At 41.7% G+C, this 23,122-nt stretch overlaps 1 protein-coding gene across 1 annotated transcript; it reads right to left on the minus strand.

Annotated features, from left to right (window-relative positions):
• Positions 1-1,498: 1,498 nt before the first annotated feature.
• On the minus strand, positions 1,499-20,989 carry atp2a1 (ATPase sarcoplasmic/endoplasmic reticulum Ca2+ transporting 1). Its single transcript, XM_074696317.1, has 25 exons — positions 20,882-20,989; positions 20,657-20,793; positions 19,056-19,073; positions 18,516-18,598; positions 14,358-14,462; positions 13,044-13,182; positions 11,205-11,285; positions 11,042-11,127; positions 10,775-10,930; positions 10,522-10,663; positions 8,673-8,839; positions 8,491-8,579; positions 8,295-8,397; positions 8,068-8,199; positions 6,301-6,426; positions 5,973-6,191; positions 5,758-5,869; positions 5,441-5,664; positions 5,136-5,356; positions 4,814-5,016; positions 4,644-4,729; positions 4,402-4,535; positions 4,177-4,294; positions 3,934-4,051; positions 1,499-1,646 (listed from the first exon to the last, which is right to left on the minus strand). Exons 2-25 carry the CDS (start codon positions 20,772-20,774, stop codon positions 1,636-1,638), a joined length of 2,991 nt encoding a protein of 996 aa, XP_074552418.1. The 5' UTR covers positions 20,775-20,793; positions 20,882-20,989; the 3' UTR covers positions 1,499-1,635.
• Positions 20,990-23,122: the final 2,133 nt, after the last annotated feature.

Below are 23,122 nucleotides of genomic sequence, written 5' to 3' on the forward strand. Positions count from 1 at the left end.
CCCCATTAAAATGAATGAAAACCACACAGCTGTTTTTACAAACTAATCAAATACTTCTACTACTTCTTCCACAACTTCCACTTAAAGGTCCCATATTCTGCTCCTTTTCTGCAGTTTAATATGGATCATTGATGTCTTCATGAAATGGTGGTGACATGTTTTGGTCCAAAAAGCCAATAAATCAAGCACAGCAGCATTGTTTCCAGGCTCTCATAGCCCCTCTGTTCAGAACGCTCTGATTTAGTGGGCGTGGCCTTCATATGTAAATGAGCCACCGCTGATACCGCCCCGCTCTTCAGCGTCACTGAGAGCGGCGCCACGAGCTCCGAGTGCACAATGTTTAGAAAACAGTGAAGCTCGTTTACCGTAACATTACAGGCTAAAACAACAAGCTGACCACAGCTAAAGTTAGCATCCTGAAGCTAGCAAAGAGACAGGGGGGACACTGAGGAAAAGCTCTTACATCTGCTCCACAGCACACAGCATTTAAAATACTCACATTTCCAGGGTCCCAGGTTTGTTGGCAGATGGTTGGTAATGTGCCTGGATTCAGGACCAGTCTGTTCGCTAGCCCTCTGTTGTACTGTCCAAAGTTGGAAAAGCAGTCGACCGTGAAGTGACAAGCACACATGCACAGTTTTACTGAGTGTAGCTGGCACATTTTCTTGATAAATGAACTCTAGCCACTTAGTCTTGTCCTCTTCCAACATGGGAAGCTTGTGCATGGAACTATGTGACTGTTTACAGCCCAAAACAGAGCAGTGATGGCCCTTCAACTTTGGCATTCTCCTCCCCGCTGATGGAGAAGGGAGGGAAGTGGGCAGGGAGGGGGTTCGGGGGTATTTGCTCCCGTGGACCAATCAGGTTAGACTTGCTCCTGATTGGTCAAACAAGGGAATCGCTGACGTCGGCAAATCCCCAAATTCCAAACAGCTCATTTTAGGTCAGGATTTTACATTCACAAGCACTACTAAGTACAGGTTTGGTCATTAAATATCACATTTTGTGGGCTGGGAGGAAAGCCAAAGACACACAAATTTCATTAAAAGGCTTAATAAAGTGATTTTTGCATAATATGGGACCTTTAAACTTCTACTTCTAACACTTCGACAAGACATCTTTTTCTACTTTTACTCAAGTTTCTCTTTAATTTCACAATTTCCTGGTGTTTACACTGCTTAGCAATTTTATTTCATTTTTTGTCCTTTTCCCCTCTTCAGCCTCGTCATATCAATGCATTTGCTGCAACTTCTCTTGTTAAAACTGTTTTCTTCAGTTTCTAAACACAAACCTGATTTCTAAAAACTACAAAAACACCGGCACCCAAACACACTGACCCCTGAGTCTGAGTTAGTTTTATACATCTCTTTATTCTCAAAGAATAAAATCAACAAATAATAGTTTTAATAACTCAGCTATATATTAACCTCAGTACATACACAGAAAAATAGTTTTGCAGCTTTTTGTGGTGTATCTTCAGATGGCTTATTGTGTTTGTTTTCAGGCCACTTTGTGTTTAGACCACTGTGGCGTTTGGCAGCCCACTTTCACAGCGAGCACCCAGCGATCTCTCCACTCAGCCTCCCTCTGTCTCTCCGTCTTTCTGCTTCAGACGCTCTCTGCTCGACATCATCTTTACACTTTACCTGCAGGAAGAGAAGAGAGATGTGAGGTGGAAGCTAACGGCAGAGCGCTGATTTAAGGAGAGCATTGTAAGAGCCCTCAAGCTTTGCTGTTAGGAAGTTAGAGCAAGGATGCAGCTAATGTTAGCTTAGCATAACATAACCATGCAGCCAGCTAACATGTCTTTGTCTATGGGCAACAACACTCAAAACTTACAAATAGAGATCTTTTAGATCTATTTTTTAAAATATTTTTACCATTTCATCTGTTATCATCATGCTTTCAGTTGAAGCAGGGTCTTACAGTATGCATATGAGTTAGTTTAGCTTTAAAAACACCTCTGAGCCAAAAATCAGTGTTTCTGAGTTTTAACTGTTAACATGTAGCATGTAAATAATACTGGGATGAATATTTATCAATAACAGATGCACAACCTGCTGAAATCAGATCACAGCTTCATTTAAGATCCAAAAACTTGAACCAGAAAGATGCACATAAAAAACGAGCACACACACACATGAAAGATCATGTTTCCTACACATAGAAAATTCAGTGTTCAAAGCGGTGAACATAAATTTTAAAATGCGAGATGCAGAGAGTTTAAATCTAAGGCTGACTCAGGAGGATACCTTTTTTTGTTACAGGGGTATGAAGGAGGGAAACAGGTTTAGACTGGAAGGTCAGAGGGTAAAAAGGGAAAAAGGAAACCAGGGAGAGAAAAAAATGAGATAAATGTCATCAGAGGAAACAGATTAGGGAGGAGAAGGGGAGAGTTAAAACTGTGAGAGGGAAGAGAACAAGGTTAAAAAACAGAATATAAAGGTATTTTAAGACATTTAATAGGAGGGTTTAACTTTTATTAATCAAAGGTATTTTTTAAAGGAGAGAGGAGATGTGTTAAAGGAGCAGGGTGAAGTTGTGCTCTGAAAAATATCATTAAATTTAGACTGTTCAGAATTATGGGGCGCCGGTTGTAAAGTTGCACACACTTCAAATAACATTTCTCCACATTTAGGTATGAAACATCACATTTTATGAAGATTCAGAGAAATATTTGTGAAATATATTTGTCAAAAATTATACATAATCGGGATTGACCGATTATCAGCCAAGCTGATTATGAGGGCCGATATTTGGCATTTTGAGGCGTAAAACATAGTGCTAAGCCTGGGAGCTGTTTAATAAACTCGTGCTTTAAGGTATTTGAATGAAGTTAAGTGTTGGAGTTTGTATTGTTCAAAATTTTGACACCAATATTTTCACTTTGACTGCAAATTAGTATCAGCTTCAAATATTGGTAATCTGCCTCCTTGACTACAAATAATCAGTATCAGTATCAGCCCCGAATAATCCATATTGGTCTACTTGTAATATATAAAATAATGTTAAATGTTTTATCTAAATGCGTAATGTTATTTATAAATGTTATAAATGAATGTCCTGATTCTAAATATTAAGCTACGTTTCTAAACACTAAGTTTCATTGTAAATATTTAGCTAAGACAAAATATTTATCAGAGATTTATAAATCTTAAGCAAAGATTTCTAAATGTTTACCAAGGTTTCTAAATATGTAGTCAAGATTTCTAAACCTTAAGCTAAAATTTTTAAATCTTGAACAAAGATTTCCAAATATGAAGTCAAGATTTCTGAATATTTTGCTACGATTTCTAAATATTTAGCTAATATACAAATTCACACTCCCACCCACCGGGTATTACCAGAATTAAAGTTTGAGGAAGTGATTTTGAGAATGTCAAGCTCTACTTCTTCGATGTCAGCTACAGAATCTTCAACCGCGCCATCACAGCACTTGGTAAGTTTATTTTCTGGCCGACTTTGTTTGACTTCCTCAAAATCTGCTTGACTGGATCTTTTATTTTGGTAGCGGGTGGGAGTGTGAATTTGCATGTTAGCTAAATATTTAGAAATCATACCTGAAGAATTAGTTAAATGATAAATATTTGATAAATATTTTGAATGAAAATAAATCTTTAGAAACGTAGCTAAATACTTAGAATCAGGACATTCAGTCATAATACATAAAAAAACATTTAACATTAAGCTAAATCATTTAACATGTATATATATTTGAAAAATATATTTCACAAATATTTCTCTAATACTGCAGAAAAAGTGATGTTTTAGAGCTAAATGTGGAGAAATGTTGTTGTTATTTGCAGTGTGCTCAATTTTACAATTGGCGACCCATACAGAATAAAGGATCTAGGATTTAGAGACAGTGATGAGGAAACTTCTGAGTACAGAATAAAGGAGATGTGTAAAAACCTGGTGACATGATGAACTCACCTTCCAGATAGTTGCGAGCCACAAACTTAAGCATCTCGTCGATGAGGATGACAGGGAAAGAGAGCTTCAGGACCATGATCCACTGCTCCACGTTCAGGTGAGTCAGCTTGAAGATCATCTGTGGAGAGATCATCGTGTTCACTTCTGAGATGCCAAACGCTCTACTTTACTTTTACTTTTATCACAGAAGAATTTGTGCTTTAGATTGTGTGTGGTAACATGTAAAACGGAGTTTCAACTCACTGGGAGGGGGTCGACGTAGATGATCATGAAGTGGAGGGACATGGAGAGGGACATGGCGCCAACCAGCCAGCCGTTGCTCCAGGGGGGCATACGAACCAGGGACTGATTCTCAGACAAACTGGAACAGAGGGGCAGTGAACGTTAACGCAGACTGTTAATCTTTTCACATTAAGAGCTCTTGTTTCTAAACTTTGACTCTTACTTTAGTAGAATATTGTTTTTTACCTGTTCAGAGCGTTGCACATCTCGATGGTGACAAGCACAGACAGCGCCATCGTCATGGGAGGAGCAGCCTCAAACACTTCACAGTGGATGCCTGTGAAGTCCTCGTTGTCCTCGCTGCACTGCATGAAGTGAGACTGAAGCAGAGAAAGACAAACTTCTGTTAACTTCCGTATGAAGAGTCAGAGTGTTCGCTGAAAGGAGCCAAAGTCCACTGAGTTTAATGCGTCATAGCAAAAACCTACCAGCTGGTGGAAGGAGACCATCGGGCCTTCGTCACAGTACAGGAACCACCAGGCTGCTGCTGCAACTGTGGCTGCACCGACGTAACCTGGAGGAGATTGTTTGGGGTTAGATATGAAGTTCAGACGTCTTTGGATGAGGCAGTAAGAGGGAGAGGACATCAGGTTTTTACCTCCAATAGCCAAGTATCTGAAGAAGAGCCAGCCTGAGATGAGGGGCTCTTTTGGGGAGCGGGGGGCTTTGCCCATGATGTCCAGGTCAGGGGGGTTGAAGCCCAGAGCAGTGGCGGGCAGACCATCAGTCACCAGGTTGACCCAGAGAAGCTGGACGGGAATCAAAGCCTCAGGGAGACCCAGAGCGGCGGTGAGGAAGATACTGAGGAAGAGAAGAAATATCGTCATTCTCCTCTCTATTAAAAGCAGTCACAGACTCCTAGGTAATAAAGTGATGATTTACTCAAGTGAAATGGGAAGTGTGAGGAGTGTGACACTCACCAGACGACCTCGCCCACATTGGAGGAGATGAGGTAACGGATGAACTGCTTCATGTTGTTGTAAATGGCTCGTCCCTCCTCAACAGCGGAGACAATGGAAGAGAAGTTGTCGTCAGCCAGGACCATCTCAGAGGCAGACTTGGCAACGGCAGTGCCAGAGCCCATGGCGATGCCAATCTCCGCCTTTTTCAGGGCGGGGGCATCGTTCACTCCGTCACCAGTCTTTAGGATGAGAAAACATAGAGTTTGATCTGTAGTAGATTTCTACTTTTACAAGATGACCCTGGTACTTGTTGTCCCACTCACCATGGCAGTAATCTCATCGAAGCCCTGCAGAAACTCAACAATCTTTGACTTATGGGACGGCTCGACTCTGGCAAAGCAGCACGCCTTTCTGACAGCGTTCTTCTGATCATATGGTGTGAGGTCGTCAAACTCGCGACCGGTGAAGGCCTTTCCCATGACATCCTCGTCCTCACTGAAGATGCCAATTCTGCGGCAGATGGCGACAGCTGTGCCTTTGTTGTCACCTGAGGCAAAGAATAGAGATGAAGTCTGTTGGGTCTTTGCTTGATTACACACATACAGATTAAAAAAAAACCCCAGAAGATTATAATTCTGACCAGTGATCATGATGACTCTGATGCCTGCAGCTCTGCACAGCTCAATGGAGCTCATGACTTCCTTGCGAGGAGGGTCGAGCATGCCGACACAGCCCACAAAGGTCAGATCAGTCTGGAGGGAGAAACAGGGAAAGAGTTTAGCATCCTTTGGAGACACTGAGTGTTTGTGATCATTTTTCTACCAGAGTGAGTTCTTTCTGTCCTCAGTGTCTCACCTCATAGTCTGCAAACTTGGTGGAGTCCTCCAGGTTCATCTCCTCCTTCCTCATTGGAGAATCTCGGGTGGCCAGAGCCAGGCAGCGGAGGGTATCACGCCCAGTTCCCCACTCCTTAATCACGGACATGATGTGGTCTTTGACAGGGCCAGTGAGGGGGACACGAGTGGTGCCAACACGAACGTATGCACAGCGATCAATGACACCCTCTGGAGCACCCTGATGATGGAAACATAACCAATGATGAGCTAACATGTGGATGAAGATGTTAGCATTCACTGCTACGTCTGCTCATCTGCTCGTGGAGCGTTCTGTGTCCTGCACTCACTTTGACAAACATCTTGTTCCCCACAGGTGCTTTGGCAGACTTAGCAGGAGCGCAGTAAACAGACATGGACTTTCTGTCTCTGGAGAACTCCAGGGTGAACTCCTTCCTCATCAGCTGCTTGATCACCTGTTGGTTCAGAAAATGAAGAATAATGTGTGAACTGGAGGAAAGAGGCAGAACCACAGATTGCACTAAATATGTTGTAAACAAGACTGCTCTTCTCTTTTTTTTTAAATACACAACCTGATTCAGCCTGCAGTAACTTTTTTGACCACAGGAGGGAGTAGTGGTGTTTGACACGTCTATTGAACTTGGTGTGGTCAACCTGTTTAAGGGATAGTTCAGTTTTTAAGAGGTGTAGCTGGCCTATTTTTCTTAAGTTGGCGTCGAGTTTTGTTTAAAACAAGTCTGACAAAAGCTCAAGTGTTAGTGTACGCAATATTCAGACATGTTTCAGGTTTAGTGCCCAAAAAGCTCAGTTAGTTGACAAGGCATCCCATGTAGAGATGCCACAAAATACTGTCCAAACAGTCTCAGTGAGGGCACTTTAGTTTGTGTTTTCCAACGATTGGACCACAAGGCGTTGGGGGTGGCACACACTACTACTGCTCCAGATTATTGATACTCTTACAACTATCATCCCAGCAAGACAACTGACTGTCCAGACTGTCTCAATACAGTGTGAAGTTATACAGTAAAATGTTGTTAAATTCTGGTAATAATCTATAATGAAAAGCCCACAGCAATGTGCAGTGCCTGTACTGAATTCACATTAAAATTTACTCTCACAATATTAAACTGTTGACATCACAGTTAGAGCATATAAAGCAGGGGTCCTCAAACTTTTTCCTGTCAGGGCCAAACAACTTTTCCCTTCTCTGATGGGGGGCCCGGGTCAGTTTGTAAAAAAAAGTGTGACGATCGTAGAAGTGTCCAAACGTAAATATTTATTCTTTCCCAGAAACCCACACATAACCAAATATTAGTAACCCTTTCTGGGATCTTGACAGGAAAAAAATCAGAAAATAAATGACACTACTATTGAAATATGTAACACTATTTTTAAAATAGATAATAACTAAATTACCCTTTTCAGGTTTTTCACAGAAAAAAAGACCATGAAATATTAACTTTCTTGTAGACACTACTGTTTGCAGCTCTTTCTCATTAACTTCACTGTGAAAACAAGAAATCAAGCAGGCTAAGAAACCAAACTCAGTGATACAACACCTACCAGCACAATACATTTCACTACAAGTATGGTTGTATAGCAGAATTCTTTTGTTTTAAAGGAGGGGTTTCAGATAGGGCACAAACTGCTGAAGGGTGGAATAGCAAGTTACGTTCTTTGCATGTGTAAGTCTTGATCACGTGGCCAGACTGAAAAAAAAAATCACAATGCACCTCTGGTATTGTTCAGGGGGCCAGGCAAAATGTGGAGGTGAGCCATATCCGGTCCCCGGGCCATAGTTTGGGGACCACTGATATAAAGTGATGACACAGTCAGTTATTGTGAAATCCTACTTTTAAATACGGTTAAATCCTGGTCAATTCCCTGTGGTGTATAACCTTTTTCAATTTGTTCTTTTTTGATTGGTTGCAGCTTCCAGTCATGACGTCAATAGAAATGCTTAAATATCACCTTAGTTTGGAGATAATTGATTGATTGGTTGATTACTTGATTGATTTAAAGTTTTTATTTTGAAAAATGTAATGTCTGATGTGTAATACTAAAATGTATTTGTACTGACTGTTACGTGTACTCACCCCACAGCAAGCGTTTGCCCTCTCCACCTTGGACAGGCCGCGCACTTCAGTGTTGAACACATTCATCTTCTCCACCAGACAGCACAGAGCTGTCTCTGTGGCCTCGCCCACCTTCTCATAGATACCTTTAGACTGCAAATTTTAGATATAAACAAAAAAACAGGATGTGTGATAAGTAGTGAGTTTCTTTTATTTAAACAAAAGATAGTTTCCTGAATGCAGCAGACCTCGTTGAAGTCCAGAGAGGAGTCGTTGCACAGAGCACAGATGGTCGCCAGTTCAACCAGGCCGTCGTACTGTCCACACTTCACAGATGAGCCATTCTTTGTGCTGGAGAAAACAATTCACGCATGTTATCAGTTAAAGAATGGGATTAACGTGTTTAACTGGCCTTATAATGTTGTCATACTCTCTGACACTTACACTTCTCCCTCAGGTGTGTACTTTGAACCTGAGATGTCGAACTGACCGAGAGAGCAGCTGTCCCCATCAACTTTATCGATGATGAACATCTACATAAAAACAACACACAGAAAGTCCCTGAGTGAGGTATTCTCTCATTTACAAAACACAATGTGTGTATTTTTGCAGGCGTGACCTCGTACCTTGGTCACACACATCTGGTTGGTGGTGAGGGTGCCGGTCTTGTCAGAGCAGATGACAGAGGTGCAGCCAAGCGTCTCCACAGAGGGCAGACTTCTTACGATGGCGTTCTTCTTGGCCATACGGCGGGTTCCCAGAGCGAGGCAGGTGGTGATGACAGCAGGGAGACCTACGATGGAGAGACAGGTAGACTCACTGAAAAACTAAGTAATTCTTTTTAACGGGAACGAACAGTTTGGAACGCATTAAGAGGAACTTCTGAAGCCAAAAGACAAGGTACAGATGTTAGTATGATTACATGTCCTGGTTAAGGTGATTGTTGGGAACGCAGCACACAATGATACAAATACAACTTGTTATAGTTAATAAAATGAATAAACGACAGTAAAGGCACCTGAAAAGTCCACTAAAGTACTGTAATGAGTTTCTGTAGTTTGTTACTTCCTCTCTCTGGAGGTGACACAAACAGATGATCTGACTCGTCAGCCTAAAGCCAGCTGGTCTTCAGGGACTCAGTGCCACTGGGCACGCTGACAAATATGGTGTTCCCCTGACAGTCCTTCACACATCAGCTGGATCACACCCAGACCTCTGTGTTCTCTGAGGTATTCCTGCTGGAGGGGGGCAGCTGGAGGCCACTCACACAGATCTGTGATCAGAATCTTGGCAAAAACCCGACTCTGACGATGGGGCCAGGTTCTGGATGTAGTCCAGTGAAGTGACATTATGGAGGTGTCTTTGTTTGCAGATGATGTTGGTCGTTTGGCATCATCAGGATGTTATAATAAGCAAAGGCAAAGCAGCAACAGCCAGCGCTGAGAAACAAAGCCTGTAAGGATGTGCCAGTGAGTGCAGTCCCTCAAGTGGCCACTTGGGGCTGGCTTTGAAGGCAAGTCAATCCTCATAGGGCCCCATGTTAAAGGTTTACAGCCTAGTACAAAAGTAGTTATGGGTTGTATTGCGTTTTTCTCTATTCATGACATTTGAGCGGCGCAGATTTCACATAAAACTCACCAGTTTGACTCATAATAAGGTTTTCAGTCATAGACATTTAGGGGTGTGGCCTCTTTAAGTAAAAGGTAGGAGCTGTTAGATGACACCTCAGCTACTTATCAAACAAATCAAAATCTGAGCTCTGCTGATACATTTCAACCAAATACAACCACACTGAAGAACAATCAGTTGAGTTACCACTTTATCTTATTGACACTTTTCTGAGTAAGACTCACCAGGAAGTTCAAACTTCCTTCATGTCAACTTTTTCCCAACTTTACATCATAGAGTGTATAATACATGGACGTGGTCTCGTCGACGTCACCTGTCTGTTTCTAGTGTGGAAAATGAAGCACATTGGCTGTAGCGGCCATATTGGTAGTGGCAAGGGCTTTGCGTACGGCTGTAGAGCACCTGTCAGTCACATGTCCCTGAGCTGTGCCTCTGATTGGGCGAGCTCGCGATCGTATTATTCTCTGAACGGCCGAGTTAGAAAAAAAATTCACCCCCCGTACAGTGTGTGCTGATAGTAAAATTAGTGATTCAGACAGGAGACTTTAATTGAACCAGACTGTAAATAGGTTAATTTCTGCTTTGAAAACATCTTTTTTTGGGCTTGGTGTGTTTGTGACTTCTGCTACTTTTGGAACCAGCCTCAACAGACCTGTGTGTAAAGTGTGTTTTGACCTTTTAAAATGACACAGTGTCTTATTCAAACTAGAAAACAGTCGCAAGAAAGGCTTGCATAACCTGATCGCTAGTTAAATTTCATCTGCAGTGTCATAGATGGATGAGCTACAGTATTAGCTATGATAATCTCCCTCGGTAAACAAATGGAAGTTGATACCAGGGGTTTACCTTCAGGGATGGCAGCCACAGCCAGAGCCACAGCGATCTTAAAATAGTAGATGGCCCCACGGAACCAGGAGCCTCCGTGCACGGGGTCGTTGAAGTGACCGATGTTGATGATCCACACAGCCACACAGATGAGGGAGATAACCTAAAGGGCAGGTGGTTACAGGGCCGTGTGAGTCAGTAGCTGCAGATTTATACTGAAACAAAGAAATGACACAGTGCTGTGAAAGCTCTTTCATCAATCAGCTTTACTAACCTTGGAGAGCTGCTCTCCGAACTCGTCCAGTTTCTGCTGCAGAGGCGTCTTCTCCTGCTCAGTTGCAGCCATCTGGTCACGAATCTTACCGATCTCAGTGGAGACTCCAGTTGCAATCGCAACACCAGTGGCTTTTCCAGCAGCGATGTTGGTACCCTGGATAGAGTTTTTTTAACATTAACCAACAACATGATTTAGTTTTTCTTTTCCAGTTTTTCTGCTTTGAAGGACACAGTGATTGAAAAGGATGCAGAGGAAGGCTCTTACAGAGAACAGCATGTTCTTCTTGTCCTGGTTGACAGCTCGGGGGTCGGGGACAGCATCAGTGTGTTTGATCACGCTGACAGACTCACCTGTAGAAGACAAGTTATGAGACAGAGCGGGCAATAAAAACCGTCTGTGATTGAATTCATCTGTTCAGCGGATTCACCAGTGAGGATGGACTGGTCCACACGCAGGGTTGTAGACTTGATGGAGATGATTCTGATGTCAGCTGGCACTTTGTCACCAACTAGGGATGAAGGAAAGAGACATAAACAAAATGAAACGTTAGATTTGCATGAAACCATTTGGCCTTTATTGTGAAGAAAGCTTCCTAAATGCTTTTTGTCACATCAGAAGAGTCAATTCATCAAATAATCCAGAGTTTCCTGAGCATGATTATGATTTTGATTTTATTTGTGGGTGTCTTTTCTGTGCAGGATCAGAGGAGCCTCAAACAGCTTCATATCAGTCTGTCTGCATCATTACAGCAGCATGGATGGATGGATGGATGGAGGGGGCTGGGGGGTTGATTGACTGGTTTTAGCACTCTGCATGGATAGTGTTGTTGTTGAAAACTGAAACCACAGTCAGAGACAGAGGGAGAGGGAGACCTTGGGGAGATCATGAAATGAAACGAACAGGTGTAAAGCAGACAGAGGGAGAGGAGCGAGTCGATATTAAGTTTATTTATACTCAAGCTTGTTTTTTTTTTTTCTTCCGGCAGCGGAGTTCCTTCAGCTCCCCTCCACCCCTTGTTTCTGTCGCTGCCTTAAAAGGGCCCGTGTTCATTCTGAAGGACAACAGAAGCTGTGAGCACGTGCGGAGAAGCTTAAGGATATTTAGGAGCCTTATCTCAGGAGTCAGGAAGAGATCAGGCTGAGCGGGGAAACTGCACACTTTAATCTTTTCTCATGTAAGAGTCTCCAGCTCATAGTGTGACGATCTGGAGTGAGGAATCAAACAAAGATACTACTTTTCCAACTCATCTTTAACATATAGGATAAGTGAGTCATGAAGCATTAATTATTCAAATTAATTTTCAGTGAAGCAGATCTTTAACTACACCAGAGATTTCATTTTGTTGCTGTTGAATTTTAATTTTTCAATGCAAAAAAAAAGAAAAATCATGAAATAATTAACTTTATTTTAATTCTATTTGGCATATCTCTCCATTCAGTCAAAAATGCAGCCTTTAAGAATTTGCACAATAAAATTATGAATATGAAAAACTGGTTAAAACTTCTTGCGAATACAGATTTTGATCTGAGATTTGTAGGTTTATTTGGAAGTTGACCTTTAACCTTTAGCGGCCAGAATTGGCACACTTGTTGATTGCTTCCTCAGAAGTTCTTAACCATAGACTGTATATCTGCACAGGCGCAGCCATTGTAGCAGTTGTGCAGCTAGAGTCTGAGCAGTAGAGACTGTGAGGGATTCTGGGAGAATTTGAGTGGAGCCAGGTGACAGAAATATATATATTTTTTTCTAGAGTCTAATCACTTCTTGACTCTACCTCCTGACATATTTTACAATCCCTGAAAAAAAATACACTGGAACGGCAGCTGTCAGTTATCGTTCACATGACGTAAAACCTCATTTTAACCTCTTATAACTAATGAAAATTAAACTTTTCAGTAAAAAGAGGACTTGAATACAAGACAGCCAAATTATATCTTCAAATCACCACAACAAACAGACGTGAGAAACATTTCTATGAGGAGTATTAATTTTTTAAAGTTTGACCACAGCCCATCTGGAATGACTGGAGAGCTGGATTTTTTGACCTATGCTGCAGCCAGTCACCAGGGGGAACAGTTTTCGTGGCGACCTCACTTCGAGCCGAGCAAGATGACGTCCTTTTTTTTTTTACAGTCTATGCTCTTAACGTACAGGAGTTTTTGTGAGCCGTCTGTGATCAATTAGTTGTGCTGCATAGGGACGCTGTGTGACTGTGAAGACGTCCGCTGCATCTCTGAGGTCAAAGGCAGTGAAATGAAAGTCTTACCAGAAACTTCCACCACATCACCAGGAACGATCTCCCTGGCCTTGATTCTCTGCACACTCTTCCTGTCCGCCCGATAAACTTTCCCCATTTCAGGCTCATACTCCTTCAGAGCCTCAATGGCACTTTCTGCGTTACGCTCCTGGAAAAAAAAACAGGAAATGTGCTTAATGTGGTGCCTTGACTTTAAGATAACAGTGACAACAGTAAGATCTCTGAGCCACCACCAACCAATCTGGTTTGTTGGTGAAATAATCAAACTTGATTCTGTTGCATCAGGGTCAGGATTGTTGTTGGGTTCTCTTTTCCTGGTTTATGTTTCCACCTGTGACTCACTCTCATTTTAAAGATTTGGGTAAGAAGCAGTAAATACATGCCTCTCCAAAAGCTTGCTAATTATTTTTCAGCTTAATGAATAAACAGCTCTGCATCATGACTGAAGATTAAACCCCCCACTCAGCCCATGAGCAGCCAAATGATTAAAAGTTCAATCAGAGGTGAATTCACTACAATACACAATTCTCAGTGAGCGGTAATGAAATATGAATGTTGGAGTGAAGTGTAGTTAAGAATAAGTTTGCTGAGTATTTGTGTGTTTGCAGATAGACTGAGTGTGTGTTTGTGTGTTGGTGTGTCCGTGCTGAACAACGGCTCGATGACAGAAGTCACGCAGCCTGATGTTCAGCTCAGATGTTCGTTTCTTCCAAGGCTGTCCTCGACCGCCTCAAAGTGTAAAGCCTGACTTATGCCAGCCGCCCTCCCCCTCTCCTCCCTCCCCCTCACCCCCCCATGTGTGAATCCTTGTGCATAGTTTCCAAATGACTGCTGCAGGGTCGATATGAACCCCCCACCGCCGCCACCAGCACACGAACACCAAAACACACACATCCCAGGCCTGTGGAAACCCGATCAGCTCTCTGTATTTTTACTGTGGAGTGTAACAAAGCAGCAGCAGGTTGAGCCTTCAAGACGGGACGGGTGAGAGTCTGTCACCCCCCTCCCCCTCCTCTCCCCTCTTCTCCTTTCTCAGCTCCTTCCATCTATACAACCCCTCTCGGCTTAGCCTTTCACCTCTTCACCTCCTCCTGACGTCAGGCCTCTCGTTCTGGATTCCCTTGAACTATGGACGTGTGTGTGTGTGAGCTTGGTGTAAAGGACACAGGCTGTGTGTGTTATTTATTGTGTGTGACTGTTTCTAAGTATAAGAGGCTATTTAGGTGTGTGTAAAAGACTGTGTTCAGGGCCAGGTATGTGTCCTTGTGATGGCAATTGTTCCTCTTAGAGTGTGTGTGTGAGTATGTGTGCATGATCACTGACCTGCCACACTCCAACGACAGCATTGGCAATGAGGATGAGGAGGATGACGAAGGGCTCAACAAAGGCAGTAACGGTTTCCTCACCTTCCTCAAACCAGGCGAGCACCTGGACAGAAAAACAAATCCATAATGAAAATCTAAACATACAAACATGTAAATTTATAAATATTTAAAATTCTAAATAACTGAGTCTTTTCACTGGTGCTAAAGGTTTTACATATGTGTCACAAAGAATATTAACCTCTTAAGACCGAGCTTTTGTCTGGTGTGCATTTTTTAATTCATCTTGCTTTTTTGAGATAAGTTAGACCTAATTAGTATAATAGGTAAACCTGGTCATCGTATGGGGAGTTTGATTATTTGTGTTGTGATTTCTCTATAAGTTGTTTGGTATTACTGTTATTAAACTTAGATATGTTGTTTTTTCACTAAAATGAATGTAATGTTGTGATTTCACCTAAAGATGATGTGAGCAGTGTCTCTAAATGTGGATAACTGGTGAAAGTTTTAAAAAATGAAGTACCATAGGTCTGAGAGGCAGAAATGTAATGATCACATATGTGGACGCTGGGTCTTAAGAGATAAAGGAATCAGCATTTATTTGTGTTAGAGATAGACCGATATGGATGTTTTGGGGGCTGGTACCGATACCGATTATTTGTAGTCAAGGAGGCCGATAACCGATATTTGAAGCCGATATTCATTTGCAGTCAAAGGGAAAATTTTGGCGTAAAAATTTTGAACAATTCAAACTCCAACACTTAACTGCATTTAATGCCTTCAAGCATATGTTTATTGAATAGCTCCCAGTCTCAGCAGCATATTTTATAAAGTTCAATGAAAACTTAAAAAAAAAAATAGCTAAAGTTTACTACAGTAAATAAAATTTCCCCAAATTTCTATGTAACTGCAATAAAACTGGACAGAATTGAGTTAGTGAAGCCTTTAACAGGCATGTAATGCAGTTGAATTAATTTTCAGTTTTACATGGCTGATTTTAAATGTCTTGACCATCTAGGGCTTCCATAGTGTAGACTCTGTGCAGAGAAGCATCAAGAAGCAGCTCCTGAATGTCTTTAAATGGTTAAAAATGGCTCAATGTGCAAAGATGTGCAATAAAATAAAAAGAAGGGAAAGCTAATCTTCTTTTATGTACATGTGCCAATGTTTCTCATCAACTTTTTTAAAAATTATTTTTAGTGCTGTCAAACAATTAAAAAAATTAATCAAGTTAATCACATGTCTATTCTGTGATTAATCATGATTAATCACACATTTCCCTTGGGATTGATTAAGTCTATAAATACAATCTATTGAAATACCACAAGTGACTTGAACTTGTTTTGAGTAATGCTGTCAAACAGTTAAAGTATTGAATCAGATTAATCACAGGTTTTCTGTTGATGTTGATCATGTTTCATTTTGCTTGAGCAAACAGACTCAGGAAAGAAGGAAATATTTTTGTCCTTCACATGTCAACTAAACACCTTTAACCGTTCATGCTCACACACAAAAAACTTTGTGTGTCTGGATGTAGCATTTACAATGCATATTGAGAGACAACTAGCAAAACCTTTGTAAAAACCATGTCCTAGACAAATTTAATGGATCCTGAGTTTTTTGCAATCCATTTTGCAATTGTGTCAATTTGTTCGCAGCAGACTTACTGAAGCCGAAAAGCAGAAAAAAACTCCTTCCTGGGGAGTGTGATGTTGGTGGACTATTTTTTTTTTCTTTGTACTCAAATCTACTTGGACAAACTGCCCAAAATGCGTTGCCAGAGACATTTTAGGGATGAGCAGCAGATGAGTTAACTCTGTTAAAATTTTCGATCAGATTATTCGTGATGATGGAATTAATCTGATTAATGCTTTAATTTTGACAGCCCTAATTATTTTTAGTTTCACAGTAACTTAGCGTTTTACTCAAACCTGTCATATGTCCATCCATCCATCCATTTTCTATACCGCTTATCCTGTTTAGGGTCGCGGGTGGCTGGAGCCTATCCCAGCAATCATTGGGCGAGAGGCGGGGTACACCCTGGACTGGTCGCCAGTCAATCGCAGGGCTGACACATAGACAGACAACCATGCACGCACACACTCACACCTAGGGACAATTTGGTGTGACCAATTAACCTGGTAAGCATGTTTTTGGACTGTGGGAGGAAGCCGGAGTACCCGGAGAGAACCCACGCATGCACGGGGAGAACATGCAAACTCCACACAGAAAGACCCACCGGCCGAGGTGGGGATTTGAACCGGTGACCTTCTTGCTGTGAGGCTGCAGCGCTAACCGTTGCACCACCGTGCAGCCCCCCTGTCATGTGTTGCAAATGAAAAATAGAGCCTAAAATCACATCCATAAAACCTTTCTGACTTGATCCTGACTAAACAAGACGAACACATAGGAGAGATGAAGAACTCTTAAATTCTCACTTTTGAATGACTTGTTTAATTTTTAAAACGTCTTGCAGTTGCAGTTTGCAGTCACCCTGTATCTGAGTGAAGACTGCCCGTCCTTTCATCCCTGGTGTAACCTGTTGTACTGAACCCTGAACAGCAGCTCTTTAAGTTTGCTGTGCACCTGTTGCTCTGCTGGATGGTCTTATCTTTTACTGCTGCCCAGCTTTAAACACAAACATAAAAAAGTCACGACGAGAAGCTATTTATGTCAACCATTAGTGGATCAAATGACATTTCACTTTGTTGTCACTTATGTCATTGTATGTGAGAAGCCCCCCTCCCCTATGTGACTCCTGTAAACCTATAGTGGGACACGTGTGCAGGCCTGTGAGCGAGCTGGGGGTCCCTGGTTGCTAACGCAGGTCTGTTTCGGAAAGGCTCCATGTTGACATTGACACAGATTAGCTGCAGGCCAGCGGAGCGCGGAGCAGAGCGGAGGGGAGCCTCATCCCTCCTTCTGCAGCTCTGAACCTTTCTCTCATCATCACCGTGTTTTCCATTCACCTGCTTTTTCATCTCACGACTTTTCTCACCCTTTCCCAAAAATAGGCTCTGTGCTCAGCCTCTCTGGTCTGTCTTTCACCCTGCTTCTCTTCAAAGACACAATCGATCTCCAGAATGAGAGTCAGAGGCTGTCAGCACGCCGCGGCGGCACGACATTCCTGTGTGTATGAATAGGACGAGCATGCATCTGCAGTATTTACTGTTCTCTCTTTTAGAAACTGTATACGACTCTGAATCTATTGCTCTCGTTTGTCATTGTAACAAACAATGCCATTGTGCAACCCAATCCCTGACTCCCCCGTCACCTCCTCCACCCTCCTCTACACCTCTCACTCTCTCCTGCTGCTGTGGGCCGCTCCTCGTTCCTTCCATCCCTGACCTTTGTCCAAGGATACAGTTTCTCGTCCTGGCTGAGACTTTCTTAAAATAAAGCTCCTGGTCATACACACACACACACACACACACACACACACACACATACACAGAGGGAATCTCTTTCTGTCTTTCTCTTTATCTTCCTCTCTACATTGCACACACACACTCATACACACACGCACTCACGCAGCCATCAGGCCTTCTAAGGCCATCCTGACAGCTGAGCTGGGAGGCCGGAGGGCAGAGATGGAGGATTAAGACAATGTGTGCAGCACGACTATCCTCTACAAACTGTTTTGGAGTGAGCAGCGGCGAGGAAGAGGAGGAGGGGGAAGAGATGGAGCTGGTTTGGGTGCATGGGGGGGGTTCCTTGTTAAATGAGAATGAAGACAAAGGTGCAAATGTAATTTAGCAGCTTGGTGATGCACTGCTCTGTGTTTGTTGACCTCAGAGTGTGAGTGTGTTATCACCAAGAAAACTTAGACCTCGATTTAACCACAACACAAATTACAGCATTTGATTGGTGGAGTTTGTAAAGGATAGTATTTATTGGACGCTCGTCTTGCTAAATTCGAGGTTTCTGCTGGAATATTAAAGATTAAAATCTGTGACAGTCATCAGTTTCTGCTTACACTTGTATTGAAATTATTACATAATATTCTGATCTATACCGCCTTGACCATAGCTGTGAAACAACAGGCCTGATTTGAGAGAAATTTAATTTTTGGAGGCATCTTGTTTAACTTTGAAAAGCAAAATGGCATCTTTAACTTGTGTAAAAAATTAAAGTCATAAGGGAAAAAGATCAAACTCACGAAAGAGATGCAGGCGGCCAGCAGCAAGATTCTGACCAACAAGTCTTCAAACTGCTCTACCACCAGCTCCCAGATCGTCTTTCCTGTGAACAAACCAAACAGAAAATCATGCACACGTCTCAGGAGTGTTTCCTCATTAAATTTCCCTCATTACTTATTCATGAACTCATCTGGTAATTGAATAATGTTGTGTTTAGCATGCAGACTGATTAGCGATCAAGGGTTCGCTCAAAGAGGAGGTGGAGTGATTCGTTTTGCTTCATCATGTCTTTTTATCACCTCCAGCCCCTCAATGATCTGCACGCTCACTCTGTGTGCACTAGCTTTGCACAGCAGTAGCTGTTTCTCCACATGTTTAGGATATTATCAGGGGAATAATTTGGCCCTTCTCTCTGGAGAGGACAGAGGAAGAAGCTAATGACAGGTGTTAATGAACGACTTGTCATCACAGGAAGTGGGGAGAACAGGTGTGAGTTAAAAGATGAATCCAGAGATCCAAAGATGAAAAATTAAAGAAGCAGGTGTTCAAAGTGGACTCACCCTCCTCTGCTGGCAGCTCTGTGGGTCAGAGAGAAAGAGACAGGAATCAGTGTGTGCATCATAGAGCACAATCCAAACTTCACTGATAAGTAGACCTTAAAAAACTCAATTCAGAATCACCAGAAAAAAAAGTAGTTTGTTTATCTTACGTTGTTTATGTATGAGGAAGATGCTTATTATCTTTCTAAAGGGAAAGTTATGTCATGTCAACTTGACCACGTGCTGCGTCTCTCATTAAGGTGAGCTGCAGCCAGCAGACAGAGTTGTGCAGTGCTGTTGCCATGGTAATGTAACAGGGTAACGAGATCAGTCTACCATAATATTTCTTTTGGACTCAGCTTAAGCTTTATAAAAACACAGAGATACTTTTTTGTGGGTGCACTTATTTTTCCATTTACAGTTCCTTTGGTTTATTTTTTGTTTTAATATCCAGAAAAAGAATTTCACTTCTGTTTGATGACATACCCACCCAAGCTGAATCTCATTTATCTACAGCAATATTCATTTTTCTTGTTACATCTTTAACCATTAGCACCTGTCACTGATAACACAGCCCACCACAGCTCCACCAATCACAGCTCTCGGCTGGTCAGTGAGATGTTTTCTAAAAGCCCAGGATGGAGATTTGATCTGAACTAAAGGTTCACCCGAAGTTTCTAATCCTATGCCATCCTATCATTCTCACCTTTCGTGTTTTGATTCTGAGTAGGTTGTAACTCCTTATCTTAATGAGATTCAGTGTGACTAAATGAGAGATCTGACCTTGAGTTGAACTTTTGAACAAAGTTCATATAGTTTAAAAATATCTGAACATCATCATGAATCTAAACTAAAACTTCAAACTTTAAAGCACTTCATCCGTATTAGTTGTTTCATCCAGAAAGTTTATCTCAAACTGATTATCAATAAAAGTTACACACAGTGGCCAATCACCAATCAGCAAACAAACTCTTCCTCCTTATCACACTTTTAATATCTGTTTCCTATCTCCGCTTTCTAAATTTTTCAGCTAAACTTTGTTTCTACCTTGCTACCTTCTTTCTTTTGATAGTAATTAAAATAAAATAACCCATGTGTGTATCTACCTGGAACTTCTAATCCTCCAAACTCCTCAACCACTCCACTGCTGCAGAGCGCCATCCAACTTTAACTATCCAACCACTCAACCAAAGTGAATCATACAGATATCTAAAGTGTAAACACACATATCGCTCCAAGCAAACCACTTTAGATGCGTTTTTTAGGATTGAGTTTGGAATTGTCACCTCTCATTATTTAAATGTTGTTGTGTACATCACAGATTATATTCTGCTAACATTTTTTCCTTCTTATGAACTGACAAAAAGTGATATAGCTTGTTTTAAGTTACAATAACTTTATTTAACCAGACACACTGTTCCTCTGAAATCAGTGGTTAGATGTGACACATGAACACAGACACAGGAACAATTCTGTTTTAGTTTTCTAAATATGTTTCTTGTGGTCTGGAGTTGATTTAACTTAATAACTGGCTTTGAGTTGGTGAAATCTGCAGATTAATAGTGAAGTCTTACACAACGATAATATAAAAAACAATCCATCTATCCATCCATGCCTCTCACCGTTGTAGCCGTATTTGTCCAGGTTCTTCTTAACCTGCTCAGGTGAGAGGCCGCTCTCTTCAGTGACGCCAAAGTAGGACAGGACGTCGCCGGACTCTTTGGTGTGTGCGTTCTCCATCCTGGCTGAACTGGAGAGGCTTCACAGGACAGAAAGCAGAAACATTCACATCAGTCTGAGCGGCCTCTTACTGAGGTCAAAAAACAAGCACATCTTTCATCACCCACCACTTTCTTGAAGCGCGGGATTGGGATTAAAATCTGGCAACCCCCCTGCGTTCACTCTTGCTCTCTCTCTACCCCCGGTCTCTCCTCCTCTCTCTGGGCTGATGCTCTCCTCTCGGAGCCCGGACTGACAGAAAGTGCAACCCGGCAAACTGTCCTGAAAAGTTTTATACACATGAAAAAGAGGCCTCATTGGTGCTTGCCCACCATGCTCTCACCTCTTATTGGCTGAGGTGGACACAAATAGGTGGGCAGGGGTGGTAAAGAATAGGATGGGGGGGGCTAGAGGGAGGGGGGGCAACAACTGTGGAGGGGTTTGCTGCCCGGCAAGCTGGAAATAAGATGTGCAAAAGAGAGAATGCATGGTCAGGACAATCGGAGGGGGGTATGAGGGCTTTGTGAATGAGAGGTAGGGGACACTGTTGAGAACATGACAGAGGACTGATCTGTGTATGTATGGCACTCACTTACACAGCAAGGGAATGAGGGGAACTTAGAGAGTTAAAAACCACGAGACTTTCAGTGTCTGCCGTGTGTAAACCAAAAAGTCAAGCTCAGGAATGTAGGAATGTCATTTTCATAAAGCTGGATTAATTTTGCTCTCCTTTTTAGGGACTTTACTGTCCTTCTGTCTCTGCTGTGTGAGTTTTGACTTATCATAAATTCATCAAAATTTCTGTCCAAGTTGATCAACCATTTCCAGCGCCAGCTTAATAGTATTTCTCCGACCTCCATGGACTTTGGCTGTAATCCGCGAGAAAAACTTCCCTCGCTTATTGTTTGAATGCATCTTATGAAGCAATGAGCCAGCTAGCAGAGGACTTTCTGACTACACCATGAACAATCCCTGAACCCATATAACTGTGTAAAACACTGTCACAGTCTGAGTGATGTCGCATGTTGGTTTCTGAAGAAACACTTACAGAAGAGGTCAACTTCAGTGGTTTTCTAACAGACACAGGAAAGTTGTGAAAGTACGTAAAACATTTTCTTTTTTAACTCTAGCTACGATAAATAGAGCTATGATGCTAACGTCATGGCATGACTGATTTTTAAGCTAAATATGAGAGACGACACATTGCTGGTAAATATTGTAGAAATACAAGAACTGTAAAGGATCATGAGGTGAGACTCTTACAAAACAATGCTTTACTTGCCGTCACAACTTTTCTGTGTCCATTGGGATAACCATCTGTTAGAACAGGGGTTCCCAAACTTTACTATGCCAAGACCCCAAAACAGCATCTGCTTTTGACCGGGGACTCCCTTTGGAAACAGACAATGTTTCAAAATATGTAAAGAAATGTTAACTTTAAGAATATATTTTCTAACTTTTATCACTTTTTCAATAATTATTACATTTGATTAAAACAGGAAACTATTTACAAACAATGGCCAGACTCACACAAGTAGGTTATTGCAAAAGGGAAGATCTATTGATTATGGCATTGTAAGTGTTGTATGTTAAGGACAATGGTTATAAAAAAAAATTAAAAATGAAATAAAATGTAATTAAATAAATAAATAAATAATTAGATCAAATTTTTTCCTTTCCTCCAAATTTTCTGGTGCCCCCTGGCAGCCCCCCAAGGGGGCCATGGCCCCCACTTTGAAAACCACTGTGTCAGAAAATCCCTTAAGTTGAACTCTTCTGTCATGGCTGTACTTTCCTTGAGTTGTGTTTTTTGCATTATTTGTGGTTTCCATTGGTAAGGTTGTGTTGTTTTCTTTCGCAAAGTGTTTTCAAATTGCAAATCGTCTGACACCTACAGGCCACCAGACAAAAATAAAGTTTCTTGCAAATCTCGAAAACAGTGAAAATATGGACCTCACAATAGTAAGTAACTAACAAAAACATCAACCAAGCCTCTGATTAAACCCAACTTTTCATCACTCTTATCACTATCACACTTTCTCTATCAGTGTCCTGTTTTAAAGATGTACTCTGTTACCTTGCAGCTTGAATCCAAGTGCATCATGGTTGTCAGCAACAAAACTGGAAAAGGCGCAAAAGCATTTTTGTTGATATTTTTCATTATGAGGACAACATAAACTCATAAAATCATTAATGACAAAAAAAATTGCATCTGCAGAAAAAAAAATTCAAGTAGCTTTTGAAACAACAATCAAACATTCATTAAGTTAAAGTTGACGTTAACAGGGTTACTTGATGAGGAAATGGATAAATGATCACACCAATAAGCAGGATTAGTAATGGTAATGGAACCAATTAAATCTTATCCA

The sequence above is a fragment of the Halichoeres trimaculatus genome, unplaced genomic scaffold, assembly GCF_033239565.1.
Source record: "Halichoeres trimaculatus isolate MK-OKI-2021-1 unplaced genomic scaffold, fHalTri1.1 fHalTri1_scaffold_20, whole genome shotgun sequence".
Lineage (NCBI taxonomy): Eukaryota > Metazoa > Chordata > Actinopteri > Labriformes > Labridae > Halichoeres > Halichoeres trimaculatus.